General features: G+C 43.0%; 1 protein-coding gene across 1 annotated transcript in view; it reads left to right on the forward strand.

Moving 5' to 3' along the window:
- Nucleotides 1-1,000: 1,000 nt before the first annotated feature.
- The window catches only part of LOC143817139 (immunoglobulin superfamily member 1-like), a 160,552-nt gene continuing 138,999 nt past the window's right edge, over nucleotides 1,001-22,553 (forward strand). Inside the window, exons 1-2 of the mRNA XM_077298298.1 lie at nucleotides 1,001-1,134; nucleotides 18,912-18,947. Of these exons, the coding sequence (XP_077154413.1) occupies nucleotides 1,110-1,134; nucleotides 18,912-18,947 (61 nt within the window). The 5' untranslated portion in view covers nucleotides 1,001-1,109. The remainder of the gene's footprint in view (nucleotides 1,135-18,911; nucleotides 18,948-22,553) is intronic.

Raw genomic sequence — 22,553 nt, forward strand, 5'->3', positions numbered from 1 at the left:
AAGGGTGGGGGGTCCACTGCTAGCACCGGGCCCCCAGCCTGCTCAAGGGCCCCATAGCGGCCGCGTGGCAGCGCAGGGAGATCGATTCTCCCTGCTCTTCCACAGAATGTAACTGTATCGGTGTGCTGTGCATGTCGATACTGTTACAGTGGTGTAGTTTTGGGTGAGTCAACGCCCCATCTGCCCCCCGGTAGCTACTGGTTTTAGCCCCTTCATGACCTATGACGTATAGATACCAGGCATTTGATGTGGACTCTAGCGCTGAGCCCACATCTTTTCCGGTACATGACAGCTGAATTGCAATCCACCCACAGCTGTTAACATATTAAACGCCACTGTCAATCATTAACTAGCACTTACAGGGATTGATTGTGGAACCTACTGAAACAGACTAAGGGACCTTTTTAGACCCTTAGGAAGCCTATGCAGGTGTTTTTGTTAATTATTCTAATTTACTGAGATAATGACCTTTGGGTTTTCATTGGCTGTAAGCCATAATAATCAACATTAACAGAAATAAACACTTGGAATAGGTCACTCTGTTTGTAATGACTCTATATAATATAAGAGTTTCACTTTTTGTATTGAAGAACTGAAATAAATTAACTTTTTGATGATATTCTAATTTTCTGAGAAGCACCTGTATATACAATTGATGCAATTTGTGCATGGGCCTAAGAGGTAAGGTGGCCCACTTCCCAATCCAAAGCAGGTGGAATTGTGCATTACGATGACCTATTGGACTGCAAAAGGCCCATATTCTGTTGTTGCACAGGGGCCCTCTGCTGTCTGTGTCCGCCCTTGATTAGTTACATATACTGTATTAGGTAAATTATAGATATAAATATACATCAAATAATTACATTGTTTAATAATCCATTTAGTTAATGAACTAAACGGCAAACAAGTAATTTAGTATGCTTCATGTGTCGTAGATCTAACACCACCACCACACATATAAGTTCTGTTTCCTGTCTCTTAGTTTCAACCATTTGAACCTATTTAGAGCTAACACAGAAACCATTTGTTACTGACAAAAGAAGTCACCCATTCTCCTTACTGTTTATACTCTATCCACTCTTTTAGCGTCATTATACTGAAAATTAAAGATGATGACAAGGATAATAGGATTTGGTAAGTAATATTCACTTTCTTAATATGTGTTTTATGCAGATTAGTGGAAAATGAGATATGAAAATTAGCTTTTCCATTTTTTAAGTGTTTCATGCTTTTTGTAAACATATTTAGTATATATGGAGTTTATACAACTAATAATATCAGTAATGGAGCTCCCAGGTTATGCATTAATGACAAAATACCTTTTTTCTAAGGTTATGTTCACATGTGGCAGATTTGTTACAGAATTGATCAGCTTTTAGTCAGTACATAGTAAACGGATCTCAGCCTGGTGGTATAATACAGGGGTACGCCTCTATCAAAATAATATAAATAAACATTTACTTTTCTTTCACAAAAATTTTCCTTTAGAACTATTTTTTTTACTTTTGCACTGGTAACAGAAGAAAATGAACCACACAATTGTTGTGCAATTTAGCCTGAGCATGTCGATACTCCATATGTGGGGAAACCTACTGTTTGGGTGCACGGCAGGGCTTGGAAGGGAAGAAGCACCATTTCATTTTTTGAATGTAAATTCTGAAGGCATAATTAGCTGACAACATGTCGCGTTTGGAGAGCCCCTGATGTGCCTAAACAGTAGAAACCCCCAATAAATGACACCATTTTAGAAACTAGACCCCTTAGGGAACTTATCTAGAGGTGTATTGAGCACCTTTAACCCCCAGATGCTTCACAGAAGTTTATAGCGTAGAGCCGAGGAAATTTAAAAAAAAAAAAAAAAATCACATTTTTCCCAGATAAATATTTTTTAGCTCCAAATTTTGCATTTTTATACTGTAAGGGTAAAACACTAGGAGAACTTGCTCAATAAAATTTGTGCAATTTCTCCTGAGTGTGCAGATAGCCAATATGTGGAGGAAAACAGCTGTTTGTGTGCACGGCAGGGCTTGTAACGGAAGAAGCGCCATTTACTGGAAATTTACTGGAATAATTAGCGGACGCCATGTCGCGTTTGGGGAGCCCCTGATGTGCCTAAGCAGTGGAAACGCCCCATAAGTGACACCACCTTAGGGAACTTACATAGTTCTGTATTGAGCTCCTTGAACCCACAGGTGCTACACAGAAGTTTATAATGTTAAGCAGTGAAAAAAAAATTAAACTTTTTTCCCACATAAATCTTTTTTAGCTCCAAATTTTGTATTTTCACAAGGGTAACAGGAGAAAATGGACCTCAAAAATTGTTTTGCAATTTCTCCTGAGTTCACTGATACCCCTTATGTGGTCGAAAACTACTTTTGAGGGACAGTGCAAAGCTCAGAATGGAAGTATCGCCATATTAGAGTGCAGATTTTGCTGCACTGGTTTGAGGGTGCCATGTCACATTGGCAGAGCCCGAGAGGTGCCAGAACAGCAGAACCCCCCATAAGTGACCCGATTTTACAAACTAAACCTCTCAATGAATTCATCTAGGGGTGGAGTGATTATATTGACACCATAGGTGTGTCACAGAATGTTATACCATTGGGCAGCGAAGAAAGAATAATTTACATTTTTACCACCAAAATTGTTTGCTAACCCCTAATTTTACATTTTCATACTAGGAAAACGGTAAAAATGGTACCAAAATTTTATCCACAATTTCTGCTGAATGTAGAAATACCCCGTATGTGGCTGTACAGTACTGCTTAGCCATAAGGAGAGACTCGAGAGGGAAGGAGCGCTATTTGCCTCCTGGAGCCCAGATTTTCCTAGAATAGTTTGCGGACTCCAGATACAGAGCCCCTAAGTGTTGGAAAAATCAGAATTGCTCCCTCAAGTGACCCCATTTTGGAAATGATACCCCTTTGGGAATTTGTCTACAGATGCAGTGCCGATTTTGACTCTATAGGTGTTTTCCAGAAACAGGCAGCAGTGGATTGTTGCTGAATGAAAATTGCAAACTGCTGTTGTAGTAACTAGAGATGAGCGAATATGTTCGGGTCCCTGCTTATTCGGCAAGCTATAGCACTCACCAAATAAGCTACAGCCGGAACCCGGATACATGGATCGCTCCTGCTGATCAGCTGTTTGGCTGCATGTGTCGTGGCTGTGTGACAGTCATGTAGAGCCCAACACACAGGCTCTCCATGCAGGTGTTGTGACATTTTTATTGATACCATTTTCGGGCACATGACATTTTTTGATCGCTTTCTATTCCGATTTTTGTGAGACAGAATGAACAAAAGGCCAGCAATTCAGGAATTGCTTTTTGTTTTGTTTTTTTATATGGTTCCATGTGTGGTAAAATTGGTAAGGCAGCTTTATTCTTCGGGTCAGTACGATTACAGCGATACCACATTTATATTGTTTTTTAAGTTTCTTAAGTTTGGCAATATTACACAATAAACACTATTTTCTAGAAAAAAATAATTGTTTTTGCATCGCTTTATTCTGAGAGCTATAACTTTTTAATTTTTCTGTTCATGGAGCTGTATGGTGGCTTGTTTTTTGTGGGATAAGATGATGTTTTCAGAGGTACCATTTTTATTTACATCCGTCTTTTTGATCATGTTTTATTGCACTTTTTGTTCAGCGGCATGATGACAATGCATTGTTTTTTGCCTCGTTTCTTTATTTTTTAGGTGTTCACTGAAGGGGTTAAATAGTGGGAAAGTTTTATACCGTTACGGACACGGCGATACCAAATATGTGTACTTTTATTGTTTTGGGTCTTTTTACATAAATAAATGTATTTACTGGAAAAATATTTGTTTCTTTTTTCTTTCTTTTCTTGGGGATTTTTTTTTAAATATTTTTACACTTTTTAAAAAAAATGTTCGCTTTTTTACATTGTCCCATCCTGGGACATCACTGTATATTATCAGAGCGCTGATCTTATACTCTGCACTGCAAAGTATCACATCAGCATCTGACAGGCACAGAAGGAGGCATGTCGAGCAGGCGCTCACAAGCCACCTTCCCTGCAGGACCCCGAAGGATCCCGTGGCCATCTTGTCTCCATTGAGACCATCAGGACAACGCGTTCGAATTGCGTTGTCCTGATGGAAGATGCTCATCTATGCCGCTGTCACTACTGACAGCAGCATCAGATGGGTTAAATGCCCACGATTGGTGCTGGCACTGATCGTGGGTGTTGCTGGAAGGCATCAGCTCTCACACAGAGCTAACACCCGCACATGATCGCCACAGCGCTCAGCGTGAGGCCGCGCGATCGGGCCGCTGTACATATACTTCTCTTTGCGGGAACGCAGCTGCCACAGAGCAGTATATATACGGTGGATGTCGGGAAGGGGTTATCATTAGTGTTGAGCATTCCGATACTGCAAATATCGGGTATCAGCCGATATTCGCTGTATCAGAATTCCGATACCGAGTTCCGATATTTTTGCGATATCAGAAATCGGAATCGGAAGTTCCTATAGTCAAATTATGCAATATAATGAAGTATGGGCGGTGCGTGGGTGGAGACTGCATGCGTGCGGGGTGTCTCACACGCTGGGGTGTCTCTGTGCGGCGTGCGGGGTGTTTCTGTATGGCGTGCGGGGTGTCTCTGTGCGGCGTGCGGGGTGTCTCAGTGCGGGCATCGTCCGATGGGACTACAAGTCCCATAGGATGATGCCTGCTACACTGACAGTGATTGACACATTAGCCAATGATGGGACAGTAGTAGTCCCATTATCCGGCTAATGTGTTGAATGATGAAAAAAAAAATACTCCATACATACTACATACATACATACTCCATACATACATACATACATACATACTACATACATACACACTACATACATACACACTACATACATACACACTACATACATACACACTACATACATACATACTACATACATACATACTACATACATACATACTACATACATACATACACTCTACATACATGCTACAAGTGCAGCGCCCCAGAGTCCTGGTCGTTGCAGTAATGTCGCTCTGCCACTAAGGGGAGTGATGTTACGTCTGACTGCACTAAAGGAGTTCACCTGATCAGGTAACACTCACACTACACTTCACACTCCGGCCACCAGGGGGGGTGGTTCTATCTAATAGGCCACTCCTCACACTCTGGTAAAACTGGGGGTTGGACAGGAAGACAGTGAGAAGTAACTGGGGAGAGCTAGAGAGAGGACCTGTCAGGGATGGGATCCTGGCAGATTCCTAAGAGCAGCACAAACCAGTGAGCAAAGGGAATACAGCAAAGAGGCAATAGGACCAGAAGGAGTCGTGCTGTAAGATCGAGGCAACATCCTTCTGAGGTGCAAACAGTCGGTGGCCGGAACGCCGAGAAAGTAAGAGACTTTAAGCATACTTCAAACCACCACGGCAGGGCAGCCAATTATAGGTTGGCTGTCTCACTTCAACACCTAAGCAGACAACGGAGGCAGCTGTGGGAGAGGGGCGACTCTAGAGTCCCGGAAGAACTCCAGGCCTACCCCGTCATAGGGGTGCGTCCTAACCATATCATCTGGGGGACGGAGAGAACGAAGATCAGAGACAGACAGACAGAATCAGTTGTGAGGACTATCCTGGGGTGCTCAGCAGGGAAGGACTACAACACACAAGCGCTAGAAGGTAGACACTGATTCCCACCTGAAAAGGGAACTCCTGATGTGCCTTTGGACCGGCCGGTCTCAGACAGCCCTGTTAACAGTGCTCCGGATTGAGCACCTTGAAGCCTTCAGTAAAGAGGTAAAGAGACTGCAACCTGGTGTCCTTGTTATTTACTGCGACCGGCACTTCACCGCACCATAACATCATCCCATACCTCCACCTATTATTGGGCGCCCCACGGCAGGGTCACGGACCGTGTCTAGCCACCGTGACAACCCCAGAGCAGAGACACAGAGGCCCGGTACCGGGTACCCCTCGGCCCTGCGGCAGTGGGGGCGCTGCACATACATACTACATACATACATACTACATACATACTACATGCATACATACTACATACATACTGCATACATACTACATACAGTCATATGAAAAAGTTTGGGCACCCCTATTAATCTTAAGCTTAATGTTTTATAAAAATGTTTTTTTTTTGCAACAGCTATTTCAGTTTCATATATCTAATAACTGTTGGACACAGTAATGTTTCTGCCTTGAAATTAGGTTTATTGTACTAACAGAAAATGTGCAATCTGCATTCAAACAAAATTTGACAGGTGCATAAGTATGGGCACCCTTATCATTTTCTTGTTTTAAATACTCCTACCTACTTTTTACTGACTTACTAAAGCACTTTTTTTGGTTTTGTAACCTCATTGAGCTTTGAACTTCATAGCTAGGTGTATGCAATCATGAGAAAAGCTACTTAAAGTGGCCACTTGCAAGTTGTTCTCCTGTTTGAATCTCCTCCGAAGAGTGGCATCATGGGCTCCTCAAAACAACTGTCAAATGATCTGAAAACAAAGATTATTCAACATAGTTGTTCAGGGGAAGGATACAAAAAGCTGTCTCAGCGATTTAACCTGTCAATTTCCACTGTGAGGAACAAAGTAAGGAAATGGAAGAACACAGGTACAGTTCTTGTTAAGGCCAGAAGTGGCAGGCCAAGAAAAACATCAGAAAGGCAGAGAAGAAGAATGGTCAGATCAGTCAAAGACAATCCTCAGGGCACCTCCAGAGATCTGCAGCTTGCAACTTGCTGCAGATGGTGTCACTGTGCATCGATCAACTATACAACGCATTTTGCACAAGGAGAAGCTGTATGGGAGAGTGATGCGAAAGAAGCAATTTCTGCAAGCACGCCACAAACAGAGTCGGCTGATGTATGCAAAAGCACAATTGGAGAAGCCAATTTCTTTTTGGAAGAAGGTCCTGTGGACTCATGAAACCAAGATTGAGTTGTTTGGTAATACAAAAAGGCGTTATGCCTGGCGGCAAAAAAACACAGTGCGTTGTATAGTTGACCGATGCACAGTGACACCATCTGCAGCAAGTTGATGCTGCAGCTCTCTGGAGATGGTCTGAGGATTGTCCTTGACTGATCTCGCCATTCTTCTTCTCTGCCTTTCTGATGTTTTTCTTGGCCTGCCACTTCTGGCCTTAACAAGAACTGTACCTGTGTTCTTCCATTTCCTTACTATGTTCCTCACAGTGGAAATTGACAGGTTAAATCTCTGAGACAGCTTTTTGTATCCTTCCCCTGAACAACTATGTTGAATAATCTTTGTTTTCAGATCATTTGACAGTTGTTTTGAGGAGCCCAGGATGCCACTCTTCGGAGGAGATTCAATTAGGAGAACAACTTGCAAGTGGCCACTTTAAGTAGCTTTTCTCATGATTGCATACACCTAGCTATGAAGTTCAAAACTCAATGAGGTTACAAAACCAAAAAAAGTGCTTTAGTAAGTCAGTAAAAAGTAGGTAGGATTATCTAAAACAAGAAAATGATAAGGGTGCCCATACTTATGCACCTGTCAAATTTTGTTTGAATGCAGATTGCACATTTTCTGTTAGTACAATAAACCTCATTTCAAGGCAGAAACATTACTGTGTCCAACAGTTATTAGATATATGAAACTGAAATAGCTGTTGCAAAAAAAACCAATTTTTATAAAACATTAAGCTTAAGATTAATAGGGGTGCCCAAACTTTTTCATATGACCGTACATACATGCTACATACATACTGCATACATGCTACATACATACTACATACATGCTGCATATATGCTGCATACATGCTACATACATGCTACATACATGCTACATACATACATACTGCATAGATACTACATACGTACTACATACATACTACATACATACTGCATACATACTGCATACATACATACATACATACATACTACATACAGTATATTCATACATTACATATATGACATACATGTAGACATCTGTAAGATGCGCCAATTCCGGCACTTAGCCCCTCTCTTCCCACTCCCGTGTAGCGGTGGGATATGGGGTAATAAGGGGTTAATGTCACCTTGCTATTGTAAGGTGACATTAAGCCGGGTTAATAATGGAGAGGCATCAGTAAGACGCCTATCCATTATTAATCCAATAGTAAGAAAGGGTTAATAAAACACGCACACATTAGGAAAAAGTATTTTAATATTCTTCATTTCACCATACTTACCATACTTCAGCGCCTGCAAAAAACGTAAAATAATAAACCACATACTACCTGCCCGCCGTAGTCCAATTAATAACGAGTGTCCCACGATGATCTCCCCTATAGTACAGTGACATCGGGTGATGTCACTGCTCTATAGGACCCTCAGTGACACACTGACAGGAGACAATGGCTCCTGCAGTGTATCTCTGAGGTTACCTGAGTTCAAAGTCTCACTTTATGACAATTGCTGCCTGGGAAAATTTCTCATACAGCAATGCCATAAAGTGAGACTAGGGACTTTTTTTTTACAGCGGTGGAGGAATACCTTCCTCCCATCATTGTGTTTCTGGGTCCCCTGGAGAGCGGTTGCAACAGCTGTTGCTGCCGTTCTCCACGGGAGATCGTCGTGGGACACTCATGGATTTCTGGGGACAGGGAGTATATTGGTTGTTTGTTTTTTTTCATATTTTTTACAGATGGCACTGGCTTCGGGGATCAAAATGCCAAGTAATGGTGAGTCTGTAATCTATGTTTAATGTACTGTATGTCTATATGTATGTCATGTATGTAATGTATGAATGTACTGTATGTAGTATGTATGTATGTAGTATGTATGTAGTATGTATGTAGCATGTATGTTGCATGTATGTAGTATTTATATAGTATGTATGTAGCATGTATGTAGCATGCATGTAGCATGTATGTAGCATGTATGTAGCATGTATGTAGTATGTATGCAGTATGTATGTATGTAGTATGTATGTAGCATGTATGTAGTATGTATGTAGTATGTATGTATGCATGTAGTATGTATGTATGTAGTATGTATGTAGTATGTAAGTATGTATGTAGTATGTATGCAGTATGTATGTAGTATGTATGTATGTAGCATGTATGTATGTAGCATGTATGTAGCATGTATGTAGCATGTATGTAGCATGCATGTAGTATGTATGTAGCATGTATGTAGCATGTATGTAGCATGTATGTAGTATGTATGTATGTAGGTAGCATGTATGTAGCATGTATGTATGTATGGAGTTTTTTTTTCATTCAACACATTAGCCGGATCATGGGACTACTAATGTCCCATCATTGGCTAATGTGTCAATCACTGTCAGTGTAGCAGGCATCGTCCGGTGGGACTTGTAGTCCCATCGAACGATGCCTGCACACATGCACAGAGCACCAGCACGCCGCACAGAGCCCCAGCATGCCGCACAGAGACCCCCCCACGCCGCACAGAGACCCCCCCACGCTGCACAGAGACCCCCCACACCGCACAGAGACACCCCCCCGCCGCACAGAGACCCCGGACAGAGAACCCCCACGCCACACAGAGACCCCCCATGCCGCACAGAGACCCCGCACAGAGACCCCCCCACGCCACAGAGACCCCCCCATGCCGCACAGAGACCCCCCCACGCCGCACAGAGACCCCGCACAGAGACCCCCCAAACCGCATAGAGACCCCCCCACGCCGCATAGAGCCCGGGCAGCCCACATACAGCCCCGGCACGCCGCATAGATCCCCTGCACGCCGCATACAGCCCCGGAAGGCACGTACAGATCCCTGGCAGGCCCGCACAGACCCCGCCCGCACACACAGACACTCAGTGTCCGCCCACGCACCGCCCACACTCTTCCCCCCTCCGGCACAGCATATAAAAGGACAGAAAGGGCTTATTTACGTTCCGATATTGAACCTCAAGGTGTAGGATCCTTCAAAGGATTGCTTTGGTTCATAAACCTACTATTCGGTCACCCCTAAACAGTGTTTGAGTCGCCCACCAGGGTAGCGGGGTACTCGTTACCGGGTCCGGTCTCTCTTAAAGGGGATGTCACGGTGGCTGCAACCCGGTCCGTGGCCCTGGGACTCACTGAAAAAGAGGAAGGTCTTTTAGGGGGAATTGTGAATAAAGTTTGTCGTGGTGCCACCTGTGGTGTTTGGTCAGTAGGGACCGACGCCACTTAAAGGGGTCCTCTGGGGTGATGATATGGCGGCCAGATGGTGATGCTTCTCACAGGTGAAGGGCTCCCAGTGTATGGCAATGATGGTGTATGCCGGTAAAAGAGTAAAGGACACAGCGCTGCAGTCTTTACCTGGTTTACTGAAGTTGTAACAGGCCTCAGTCCAGGGTACCGGCAACAGGTACATAAGAAGTCCAGACAGCCTGGAAACAAGTAAAATCCCCTTGGCAAGTCAGGTTGGGAGCCTTCCAGTCTGCACTATAGTCCCTTGCTGCCTGAAGTGTCCTAACAAGATCCTGGTCCTTTTTCTGGGACAGTGCCTGTATGATATGCAACTTGAGCTGTTCTTTCTGGGGTCTCTGCACGGTGACTCCAGGCTCCAGAATGCTGCTGTACTGCAGGCTTAATGTGGGTAGTATATGTATAGTCCTATGCCCTCTGGTTCTGCTATGGGGCTTGCAGCTCCCTACAGCCTCGGGCTCCCGGTACACGGTCTCTGCGCTTTGGCTCCTTGGAGGCCCACTCACAGCCTCCCTGAGCCCTATTCTCTCCTCTGTGCTCCTTTCCCTTCACTGTCTGCTCCACACTAAACTCGTTCCTCCTCCAGACCAGGATCTTTATCCAGGGAAGCTGCCTTGAAACCGGGTTTTGAGCTGACCTGGATTCAAAAGGTGTTGTGTGTGTGAGGTTACCTGCCAAAGAGATCCCTCTTGTTTCCAGGCATAGCACTACCCTCCCCGAGAGGAAGGCAGCACTATTGTGGTACCCGAACTACTGGGATGCCACATGTTCACAAGCAGAAACGGTTGCAGTGGGCCCAGACATACATGAAGACTAATTTTCAAACAGTCTTGTTTACTGACCCTGAGTGGTCCAGATGGATGGAGTAGTGGATGGTTACTGGACGGTCAGCATATCCCAACAAGGCTGCGACGTCAGCAAAGAGGTGGAGGAGTCATGTTTTGGGCCGGAATCATGGGGAAACAGCTGGTAGAGCCCTTTAAGGTTCCTGAAGATGTGAAAATGACCTCTGCAAAGTATGTAGAGTTTCTGACTGACAATTTGCTTCCTTGGTCTAAAAAGCAGAAACATGCCTTCAGGAGCAAAATCATCTTCATGCATGACAATGCACCATCTCATGCTGCAAAGAATACCTCTGAGTCATTGGCTGCTATGGGCATAAAAGGAGATAAACTCCTGGTGTGGCCACCATCTTCCCCTGACCTCAACCCTATAGAGAACCTTTGGAGTATCATCAAGAAAAAGATCTATGATGGTGGGAGGCAGTTCACATCAAAACAGCAGCTCTGGGAGGCTATTCTGACTTCATGCAAAGAAATACAAGCAGAAACTCTCCAAAAACTCACAAGTTCAATGGATGCAAGAATTGTGAGGGTGATATCAAAGAAGGGTTCCTATGTTAACATGTAACTTGGCCTGTTAGGATGTTTTGGAGTTAAATAGCTAATTTTGTTCAGTGAATGTGACCTCCTAATGCTGCAAATTCCACAAATGAGCATTTTCAGTTCTTTAAAACATCTAATATATAAAGCTGAATGTGTGTATGTGTGTATGTATGTATGTATGTATGTATGTCCGGGATTGGCATCTGAACCGTCGCAGCTACAACCACAAAATTTTGCACAGTCACACGTCTGGACCCTGAGAGCGTCATAGGCTATGTTGTGAGGTGAAATTTTAACCCCGCACTTTCCAATTCACCAAACAATTTTGCCCCTATCTACATAATGGGGAAAAAGTGAAAGGAAAAGTGTTGGAGGCGTCACAGCTACAGGCACAAAATTTTGCACAGTCACACGTCTGGACCCCGAGAGCGTCATAGGCTATGTTGTGAGGTGAAATTTTAACCCCGCGCTTTCCAATTCACCAAACAATTTTGCCCCTATCTACATAATGGGGAAAAAGTGAAAGGAAAAGTGTTGGAGGCAAATTAACAGCTGCCAGATGTGAACAAGGGGGACTTAAAGAATGACAGCAATGGCGCCAAAGAGTATATACTGTACAGTTGCTAAGGTGGGGCCCCAACATGGGATAATCACCACACCACCACGGGGATATGAACACACACACAAAATGCGCCACACACTACCACGTGCTCGAACACATATACGACCCTCAGCGCACATTTCACCACACATACACCAACCTCGCCACATAAAAGTCAAAACACAAAAGTCGCCGCTCAAAACTCGCCACGCGCAAAACTCTCCACATGCAAAACTCGCCACACGTGCAAAACTCACCTCATGGAAAACTCGCCACACGCAAAACTTGCACACGCAGAAAAATTGCCACATGCACAAAAGTTGCAACACATGCAAAAGTTGCCTCACACAAAACTTGCACATACTCAAAAGGCACCACACATAAAACTTGCCACGCGCAAAACTCGCCATGCGCACAACTTGCTGCACACAACTTGCTACACTAACCTGTCACATGCAACTCGACACACAAAAAGTTGCTACACGCATGTCGCCACACAAAACTAATCTCACAAAAGTCGCTACATGCATGTCGCCACACGCAACTTAACACACACAACTTGACACACGAAACTCGCCCTAAAACACACACAAGTCTGGTATTATCCTTCAAAAATAAAAATCTGATTAATAAGCAGACAAACTACAAGAGGAACAAATGTACCATATAGGATATATCCGGCAGCTGTCAGTCACATGACCAGTCTATTATGTGTATGTGTGAGCTAATATATACTGCCAGGGAGTGGGCTTACTGTTGGCTGGGGATTTATCAGGCTGCCAATTTAGCTTACAAATACTGAGGTAAAAATACTGACCAAATAACGTGTGAACGAGGTCTAATGCAGGAGGAGATGACATACAGATATATACTATATACAGGAGGAGATGACACACAGGTATATACTATTTACAGGGGAGATGACACACAGGTATATACTATATACAGGAGGAGATGACACACAGATATATACTATATGCAGGAGAGATGACACACAGGTATATACTATATAGAGGAGGAGATGACATACAGGTACATACTACATACAGCAGGAGATGACATACAGGTATATACTATATACAGGAGGAGATGACACAAAGGTATATACTATATACAGGAGCAGATTACCTACAGGTATATAGTATATACAGGAGGAGATGACATACAGGTATATGCTATGTATAGGAGGAGATGACATACAGGTATATACTATATGCAGGAGGAGATGACACACAGATATATACTATATATAGGTGAGATGACACACAGGTATATACTATATACAGGAGGAGATTACATACAGTTATATACTATATATAGGAGGAGATGACATACAGGTATATACTATATACAGGGGAGATGACATACAGGTATATACTATATACAGGAGATGACATACAGGTGTATACTATATATAAGGGAGATGACAAACATGTATATACTGAGGTGAAAATGAGAGGTGTGAGGTGAAAATGAAAAGGTGTGAGTGCAAAATGAGAGGATTGAGGGAAAATAGTGGAGTGATCGGAAAATGACAGATGTGAGGTCGAAATGACAAGTGTTAGGGGTGAATGAGAGGAGTGAGGGGGAAAATAAGAGGAGTGAGGGGGAAAATGAGAGGCGTGATGGGAAAATAAGAGAAGTGAGGTGCTATAACTAACCACATATATTTACTATGCCCAGGCAACGCCGGGCTCTTCAGCTAGTATCATATAAATAAATATGTAGAAAGTTGCACTATGAGAGAAGCTTCCGAAAAGTCTAATTTCTGCAGGAACTTTTATCATTTATTTTGTTTTTATTTTACTCGCGCATATGGTGCAATCAACTTCCACAGGGCTTTACATACATTATCAGCACTGTTCCCCCTTGAAGCTCACAATCTAATTTCCCTATCAGTATTTCTTTGGAAAATAACCAGAGTACCTGGAGGAAAATCTTGCAAACATGGGAATAACATACAAACTCCTTACAGATTTGATCTATTGTGCGATTTGAGCCCATGATCCCAGCGCTGCGAGGCTACAGTGGTAACCACCAAGCCACCATGCATTTCAACACATATGTGAAACCACACTACTCTTCAAATTAAACCTTACAAGTTGGTCACTTGAACCATTTAAATCCTACCACTTTCCCATTGCTGCCTTAATAATCCATTATTACGATTCACTGACAAACCAAAAAGAAAACTGAGGGGTAAGGCGAATACTACACAAAGATAAAAAGGAATAGATATTTTGCATGATGATACGAGGCATAAAATGAAATACACCTGGGAAGGACTAAATGTGGTGATCTCAAACCAAAAAATCCTCGACTACAGAAGCAATCCACACACCTGCCTTTCGCTACCGCCACAGAATACCGAGAATTACTTCTGCCACAAGTCAACATGATAAGTATCCCAAAGAAAATACGTAGATACAAAACAAGATAAACTACTGGAAGAAACTATAGGAGCACTATAAACAGAAATCTAAAAGAATTAGTATTAAAGCAATTATTAATATTTATTAATTATAATAATTAATAAATAATTGTGTGCCTTTAATACCTTGCAGCATATTGTTGTGTATGAATAAACAGACAGAATGGGGGTGCACAGCACCTCAATGTGCGTTTCACAGCACACTGGGCTTTTTCAGGAGGTGTGTCCATTTTAAAACACGTTTATAGACAGATTATGAAGCTCACCTGCTTGCCTGAAACATTGGCGCAACACAGACATATTCCCTGGCTCCATTTGGCAGGGTGTAAGCACACATAGTTACTAATCTACATAGGTTGAAAAAAGACCTAGGTCCATCAAGTTCAACCTTTCTCCACTAATTTTATATTTTTGTCACTAAATTATCTGTACCCCACAATGTTATGTGTACTGAGGAAATCATCCAGCCCTTTTTTTTAAAAAACTGTCATAGTGTCTGTCATTACTACCTCCTGTGGTAGGGCGTTCCACAGTCTGACTGCTCTAACTGTAAAGAACCCGTTTCTATTTAGCTGCCGGAATCTCCTTTCTTCCACCCTCTGAGTGCGCCCTAGTCCTAAGTATAGTCCTTGGAAAGGAATAAGTCATGTGCCAGTCCTTTGTACTGACCATACATATAATTCTACATGTAAATGAGATTTCTTCTGAAAAGTCTTTGTTCTAAGCTAAACAAGCCCAATTTTTACAACCTTTAATCATATAAGAGGCCTTCATTCCCTTGACATAATCTAGTTTCCCACGTTTGAACTAACTCTAACTTCCGAATATTCTTTCTAAAATGTGGAACCCAAAACTGGATCCCATATTCTAGATGTGGCCTTATATGTGATTTATAAAGGGGTAACAATATGTTTGGATTTACTTCGGTCTGGTCCAATGGGCGGGGCCTATTCGCCGTCTCTCCCCAACTCCTCGGCGTGCTTGACGTAACGAGATCTGGGAATAGCACAGATCCCGTACAGTTTCTGCGCGTGCGCATTGAATTGGCCGCTAGCGCCTGCACAGTATGCTTTGCCCAACTGTGGTCAAAGCATAAAATCACTATTGCGCATGCGCCCGCATTTTTCATTACATTCTATGCCCCCTTGCATGGCGAGACTTCCGGGGCACAGAACGTCATGGAAAATGCCGGCGCATGCGCAATAATGAGTTGTATGCTTTGCCCACTGTTGGGCAAAACATACTGCGCACGCGCAAGAGGCCACTTCAGTGTGCAGGCGCAGAAAAATAACAGCAACGCAGGACAGAAGATAAATTAATGCGTAGAGCAAGGCAGGAGGTGGGGAGAAACTGCAAATAGGCCTCGCCCATCGGACTGGACCGGGGTAATTTACATACGAAAACGGAGAGATTACAAAGGTGTTTTCTCAGCAAAGTTGGGGAATCGGGAGATATAAAACATACTGCTGTAAAGCAGAGCTCAGGCACAAGTGAACCATATTTTTATCTCAAATCGAAAAAAAGGGGTGACAGGTTCCCTTTAACTGCAGATGAGAACTTGAAGCTTTTAGCACAACCACAAGATTCTGTGTCCCATTGAATGTCTGGATAGTTAAAATACCCCATAATAAAGACTCTATTAATATTATTTGCTGCCTTTTTAATCTGTTGAAGCATTTCATCCTCTACCTTTTCATTTATATTAGGAGGCTTGTAGCAAACTCCAATTAGCAGCTTTTCATTATTGCCATCCCCATGTACTGTATATTTACCCACACTGACGCTATATTGTTGCAGCTTCCCCCAATGTCATCATTGCGCACAGGTCTTAAGGCCCCGTCTCACATAGCGAGATCGCTAGCGAGATCGCTGCTGAGTCACTAGTTTTGTGACGCAACAGCGACCTCAGTAGCGATCTCGCTATGTGTGACACGTACCAGCGATCAGGCACCTGCTGCGAGATCGCTGGTCGTGTCGGAATGGCCTGGACCTTTTTTTGGTCGTTGAGGTCCCGCTGACATCGCTGAATCGGTGTGTGTGACACCGATCCAGCGATGTCTTCACTGGTAACCAGGGTAAACATCGGGTTACTAAGCGCAGGGCCGCGCTTAGTAACCCGATGTTTACCCTGGTTACCAGCGTAAATGTAAAAAAAAAACAAACACTACATACTCACCATCTGATGTCCGTCAGGTCCCTTGCCGTCTGCTTCCTGCTCTGACTGAGATCTGGCCGTACAGTGAGAAGTGAGAGCACAGCAGTGACGTCACCGCTGCGCTCTGCTCTCACTGTACGGCGGCACTCAGTCAGAGCAGGAAGCAGACGGCAAGGGACCTGACGGACACCGAAAGGCGAGTATGTACTGTTTGTTTTTTTGGTAACCAGGGTAAACATCGGGTTACTAAGCGCGGCCCTGCGCTTAGTAACCCGATGTTTACCCTGGTTACCAGCGTAAATGTAAAAAAAAAAAAAACAGTACATACTCACATTCTGATGTCCGTCAGGTCCCTTGCCGTCTGCTTCCTGCTCTGACTGAGTGCCGCCGTACAGTGAGAGCACAGCACAGCAGTGACGTCACCGCTGCGCTCTGCTCTCACTGTACGGCGGCACTCAGTCAGAGCAGGAAGCAGACGGCAAGGGACCTGACGGACACCGAAAGGCGAGTATGTACTGTTTGTTTTTTTGGTAACCAGGGTAAACATCGGGTTACTAAGCACGGCCCTGCGCTTAGTAACCCGATGTTTACCCTGGTTACCTGGGTGCTGCAGGGGGACTTCGGCATCGTTGAAGACAGTTTCAACGATGCTGAAGTCGTTCCCCTGATCGTTGGTCGCTGGAGAGAGCTGTCTGTGTGACAGCTCCCCAGCGACCACACAACGACTTACCAACGATCACGGCCAGGTCGTACCGCTGGTCGTGATCGTTGGTAAATCGCTATGTGAGACGGGGCCTTTAGGTTGTACTTAATAAAGAAACACACCCCTCCACCTGTCCTTTCTAAATGTAGTGTAGCCATCTACCTTTATCACAAGTCATGGCTTCCATCTAGCCAGGTTTACATATTGCCCACCAAATTGTAATCTGTGGCTGACATAAGAGTTTCCTATTCATTCATTTTGTTTCCTAGACTTCTTGCATTTACCATCAGATATTTAATACTATTAGCACATTTATTACTCCTACTCACCTCCCTATTATTCTCCCTATTATTCTTGCATGTCCCAGCCCCCCCAAATCCTCATTGACCCTTACAGTCTCACTCTCTCTGTCTTCTCTATCTATCCCCTTATTAGCACAACTACTCTTCCTCCCCTCAGATCCTAGTTTTAAAGCTCCTCCATTCATTGGACCAATTTTTTTCACCGCACAGCTGAGTTGCAGCCCATCCCTACCTTACAGCCTGTAGCCGACAGAAAAATCAGCCTAGTTCTCCACGAACACAAACCCTTCCATCCTGCACCAATTTCTCAGCCACTTACATTATCTCCCTACACTCCCGTTGTCTTTCTGGTGATGCTCATGGCACCGACAGTATTTATGAAAACACCACCTTGGAGGTCCTCTACTTCAGCCTCTCTCCTAGTTCCCGTAATTATTTTTAAGGCCCTTCCACCTCTCTCTAACTTTGTCACTGATACCAGTGTGTACATGTTCACTATCATCTATGGCAGGCGGTCATATTTGTGACTTCATGCTCATAACCATGGCATGGTGTACATAAATCATGTAAATAGTCTTTTGAACTATGATATACTGGCGTAGTATTTTGCCCATGCAAACCGTCCCAGTTTTACGTTTTTACATATTTTCTAATGCTACCTATGGTTACGACTAGATTTATGGTTAATTTTATGTTAAAGCTATGGCTAGGGTGAGACATATGGTTAGAGTTAGGGATACGGACAGCTTAAGAGATAGAGCTAGGATTTAAAAAAACATAAAAAGAGGAATGTAACAAAGAATTTTTTTATTATTATTTTATGGCTGATTACAGCAAAAGTAGGAATACCAAAGGGTCAGTGGACAAACTGCTAATGACATCATTATTTTCCTCTAAATACAATAAATGTGCTTGGGGGATAAAAGATTAAATACTAGACTGGTGGAAGGGGTTCAAGGAGTGATAATAGTTCACAGGCTAGGGGGTGGAAAATAATTCCTTTGCTATGGGTGCTGGCAAACTACGCTATGCCACTGCAGTGAGTTATGTAGTTTAAGTCATGCTTTCATGGAAAAATGACCTCACATGATGTGATAAAATGCCATTCTATGTTATTTCTTATGCCAACTGTCCTGGTTTTTTCTAATGTGATTCTTATTTTTCCTCTAGGACTATTTCTTTATGTACAAATCGGCCTAACAACAGGTACTAGAGTTGTCAAATTTCAATTAACTGTTCTCTATAGCTAAATTTAATTTGTTTTTCAGGTTAAGTTTGCACTTTGATGTATATAGTTGTACACATCTCAAATCAACTGAACAAAAAAAGTTGTATACCAACTGTCAGACTTTTATGCTATTATACAGTTGCATTGAAAAGTACTGTGGCTAAATGAAAGCCAGAAGGAGATATTTTGGCAAATATTTTATCATTAAGGTTTATGAACAAGCTATGTCATATACTTTGGGAAACTGTTATAAATTATTGGGGTTGTCCATGGTCAGAAAAGTGGACCCACAAATGCTGTAAAATGCCAATAACAAACACAGCAGGTATTTACCCTCCTTCGGTCCAGTCCCGACTCCAGCCACAGATCAGCTCTCATTGTTTTGGCTGCTGCTGTGAGTTCACATTGACAGCACACAACAGGGCTGTAGCTAATCACTGACCTCAGCGGCTGCACCAAGGTAGACAGAACAAGACGCTGAGCTCAGTTACTGGCTATGGTGGTATTGTTTGCTATCAAGTTGGCATCACCACTACAGCCAAAACACTGAGATTGAGCAGCGGTGGGGAGAAGGCACTGGAACTAGGGAGGGTAATTACCTGCTGTGTTTGTTATTACAGGTATTTTTCAGCATTTTGGGTCCACTTTCCTAAAAGTGGAAAAGCCCTTTAACACTATATCAAATGCTAATTTATGAAGATATAAATTAAATAAATATGTACACTAAGTAAGTAAATATGAAAACACAACCACAGGATATGAAATAAATGTCTGATAGATGTAGTTCCCAACTTTTGGGCCCACCAACTTTTATCATCATTTAATAATAATGTTTAACTACTTTTGGACTGCCCTCAGACTATAAACATCTGGGCAGCCCACATTTTACTCTGCACTGATGTTCTAAAATGTCAATGCAGAGCAAGCAGCTTGCAGAAAATCTTGTGGCTGTAGAGGAAGTGAGCCAGCTATCATAAACACCCAGATATCCCACAGAGAAGGTGTGATGTTAGTCACTTCTCATGGCCAAGCTGTGAGTCAGAGTGGTCAAGTAGTCCAAGGTCAGAAGCCAGGAGGGTACATCATAAACTGAAGGAAGAGACAAAAGCGTAGTCAGGTAACGTTCCGAGTACCGAGAGGATAACGGATTAGAGCTGAAGGGGTTAAACAAGCAGATGGTCAAAACGAAATCCAAGGTCAGGCAAGAGATCAAGCATACAGAACTCAAGGCACAGGAAAGCACACACCTCACAGGCTGAATGTACATCTGGCAGTGTTCTGGGAGACACAGCTCAGTTAAAGGGAACCTGTCACCTGAATTTGGCAGGACCGGTTTTGGGTCATATGGGCGGGGTTTTCGGGTGTTTGATTCACCCTTTCCTTACCCGCTGGCTGCATGATGACCCAAAACCGGTCCCGCCAAATTCAGGTGACAGGTTCCCTTTAAGAAGCATGGTCATTAACTGGAATAATGAACACATGGAGACAGACGACGCCTCACAACCTCAGATTTGATAATCGAGCTGTCAATCAACACACTGACAGCTCAGCATGACCCTGTACCAGATTGTATGGCTAGGCTCTCAATCAAAGAACTGACAGCTTCAGCACACCCCTATACCAGATTGGACAGCCGAGCTGTCAGTAACTGGATCCCAGACACATTGAGGGGTGGAACCGTGACAGAAGATAAACATGTTTTCTTACTATGCCTGCCTTTTTGATCATTTTATACACAATGCTAAGCCCATGTGCACACGTTCAGTTCGAGTTTTTTCGTATTATTTACAGTGTATTCCGCATTTCTTGTGCAAATGTTGCATTTTTTTCCGCGAAAAAATCGCATCGCGGAAAAAAAAGCAACATGTTCATTAAATTTGTGGAATTGCGGGGATTCCCCACAACTAGGAATGCATTGATTTGCTTACTTTCCACATGTGGCTGTGCCCACCATGCGGGAAGTAAGCAGATCATGTGCGGTTGGTACCCAGGGTGGAGGAGAGGAGACTCTCCTCCACGGACTGGGCACCATATAATTGGTAAAAAAAAAAGAATTAAAATAAAAAATAGTCATATACTCACCCTCTGATGGCCCCGGAGTCTTCCCGCCTCTCAGGTGCATGCTGCCGCTTCCGTTCCTATAGATGCTCTGTGTGAAGGACCTGCGATGACGTCGCGGTCTTGTGATTGGTCGCATGACCGCTCATGTGACCGCTCACATGACCGCGACTTCATCGAAGGTCCTGCACACACACACCATCTACAGGAAAGGACGCCGCTGAGATCGGCTGTCTGCAGGTGAGTATAACCATTTTTTTTATTATTTTTAAACATTCATACATACTCTATCTGCATAGGCAGCATCTATAGTAAAAAGTTGGTCACACTTGTCAAACACTATGTTTGACAAGTGTGAACAACCTGTCAGTCAGTTTTCCAAGCGATGCTACAGATCGCTTGGAAAACTTTAGCATTCTGCAAGCTAATTACGCTTGCAAAATGCTAAAAAAAAAGTGAAAAAAACGCAAAAAAAAATGCGGATTTCTTGCAGAAAATTTCCGGTTTTCTTCAGGAAATTTCTGCAAGAAATCCTGACGTGTGCACATACCCTAAACCAGCGCTTGTGTACACAGATTAAGAAGCACTGATAGTGCTTCTTTCTCCAGACCCAGTGATCATGTAATTGCTGGGTGTAGATTGAGAACAGGAGTTGTTGAGTCTTGGTGGACACATTCGGTTCCGCTGTGTAGCCAGGTGACTGAATATATCCTTAATATAAATGAAAATTTATTTTACAATGAATATCTTTAAGGTTCCAAAAGGGTCTTTTAAGATCTTATTTGGGTACAGTGTGAAATAAATGCAAAAAAATGCAAGAAAAAACAAAAAACAAAAAGAAAGACACAGCCAGTCTGACTCACTGTATGTAGACCCTCCCATGTTGAAAAAAAGAATGTGTCTCTTATATAAAAATATTTTCTAGTGAAAAGGAAATGCAATTTATCAGAGGAACAGATGAAGTGGTCTAAACTGGTTACAGAGTATAAGTTGTTTTCATTTTTATTTCATAAACAGTAGCAAACATGAAAATGAGCAGATTTGTAATATATCTTATCAGAGAAAGCTGCTTCAGCCCCCCACCCCTTGATTTATCTATCACTCTTAATTCATGGGTAAAATCTATAAAAACTGTATTTTTTTGGAGACAGAATTTCCTATGACTGAGATAGGAGATGACAGTAGGTGATTTTAAAATTCTATAGGAAGAAGGAGAAGGGAGGAACTAGAAGCAGACAGACATCCAAGGTGAAAGTTCTCTTGAAACAACAGTTAGGCTATGTACAGAAATTGCTTTTTTGTTGCTGTTTTTCTGCAGCCAAAACCTTGGGAATAAAAAGCTGCAGACAAAGCACAGGTTTTTCTGCCTTTTAGCTGACATTTTCGTTGCTTTTCTTACTGCGTTTGCTGCATTTTTCAGGATCCCAAAGTTCAGCTTTGCTTCCACCTTGCAAGCATGAACAATATACCGTATTTTCCCGACTATAAGACGCACTGTTCCCCCAAAAGAATTGTGAGGAAAATGG

This window comes from Ranitomeya variabilis, chromosome 1, assembly GCF_051348905.1.
Source record: "Ranitomeya variabilis isolate aRanVar5 chromosome 1, aRanVar5.hap1, whole genome shotgun sequence".
Taxonomy (NCBI): Eukaryota; Metazoa; Chordata; class Amphibia; order Anura; family Dendrobatidae; genus Ranitomeya; species Ranitomeya variabilis.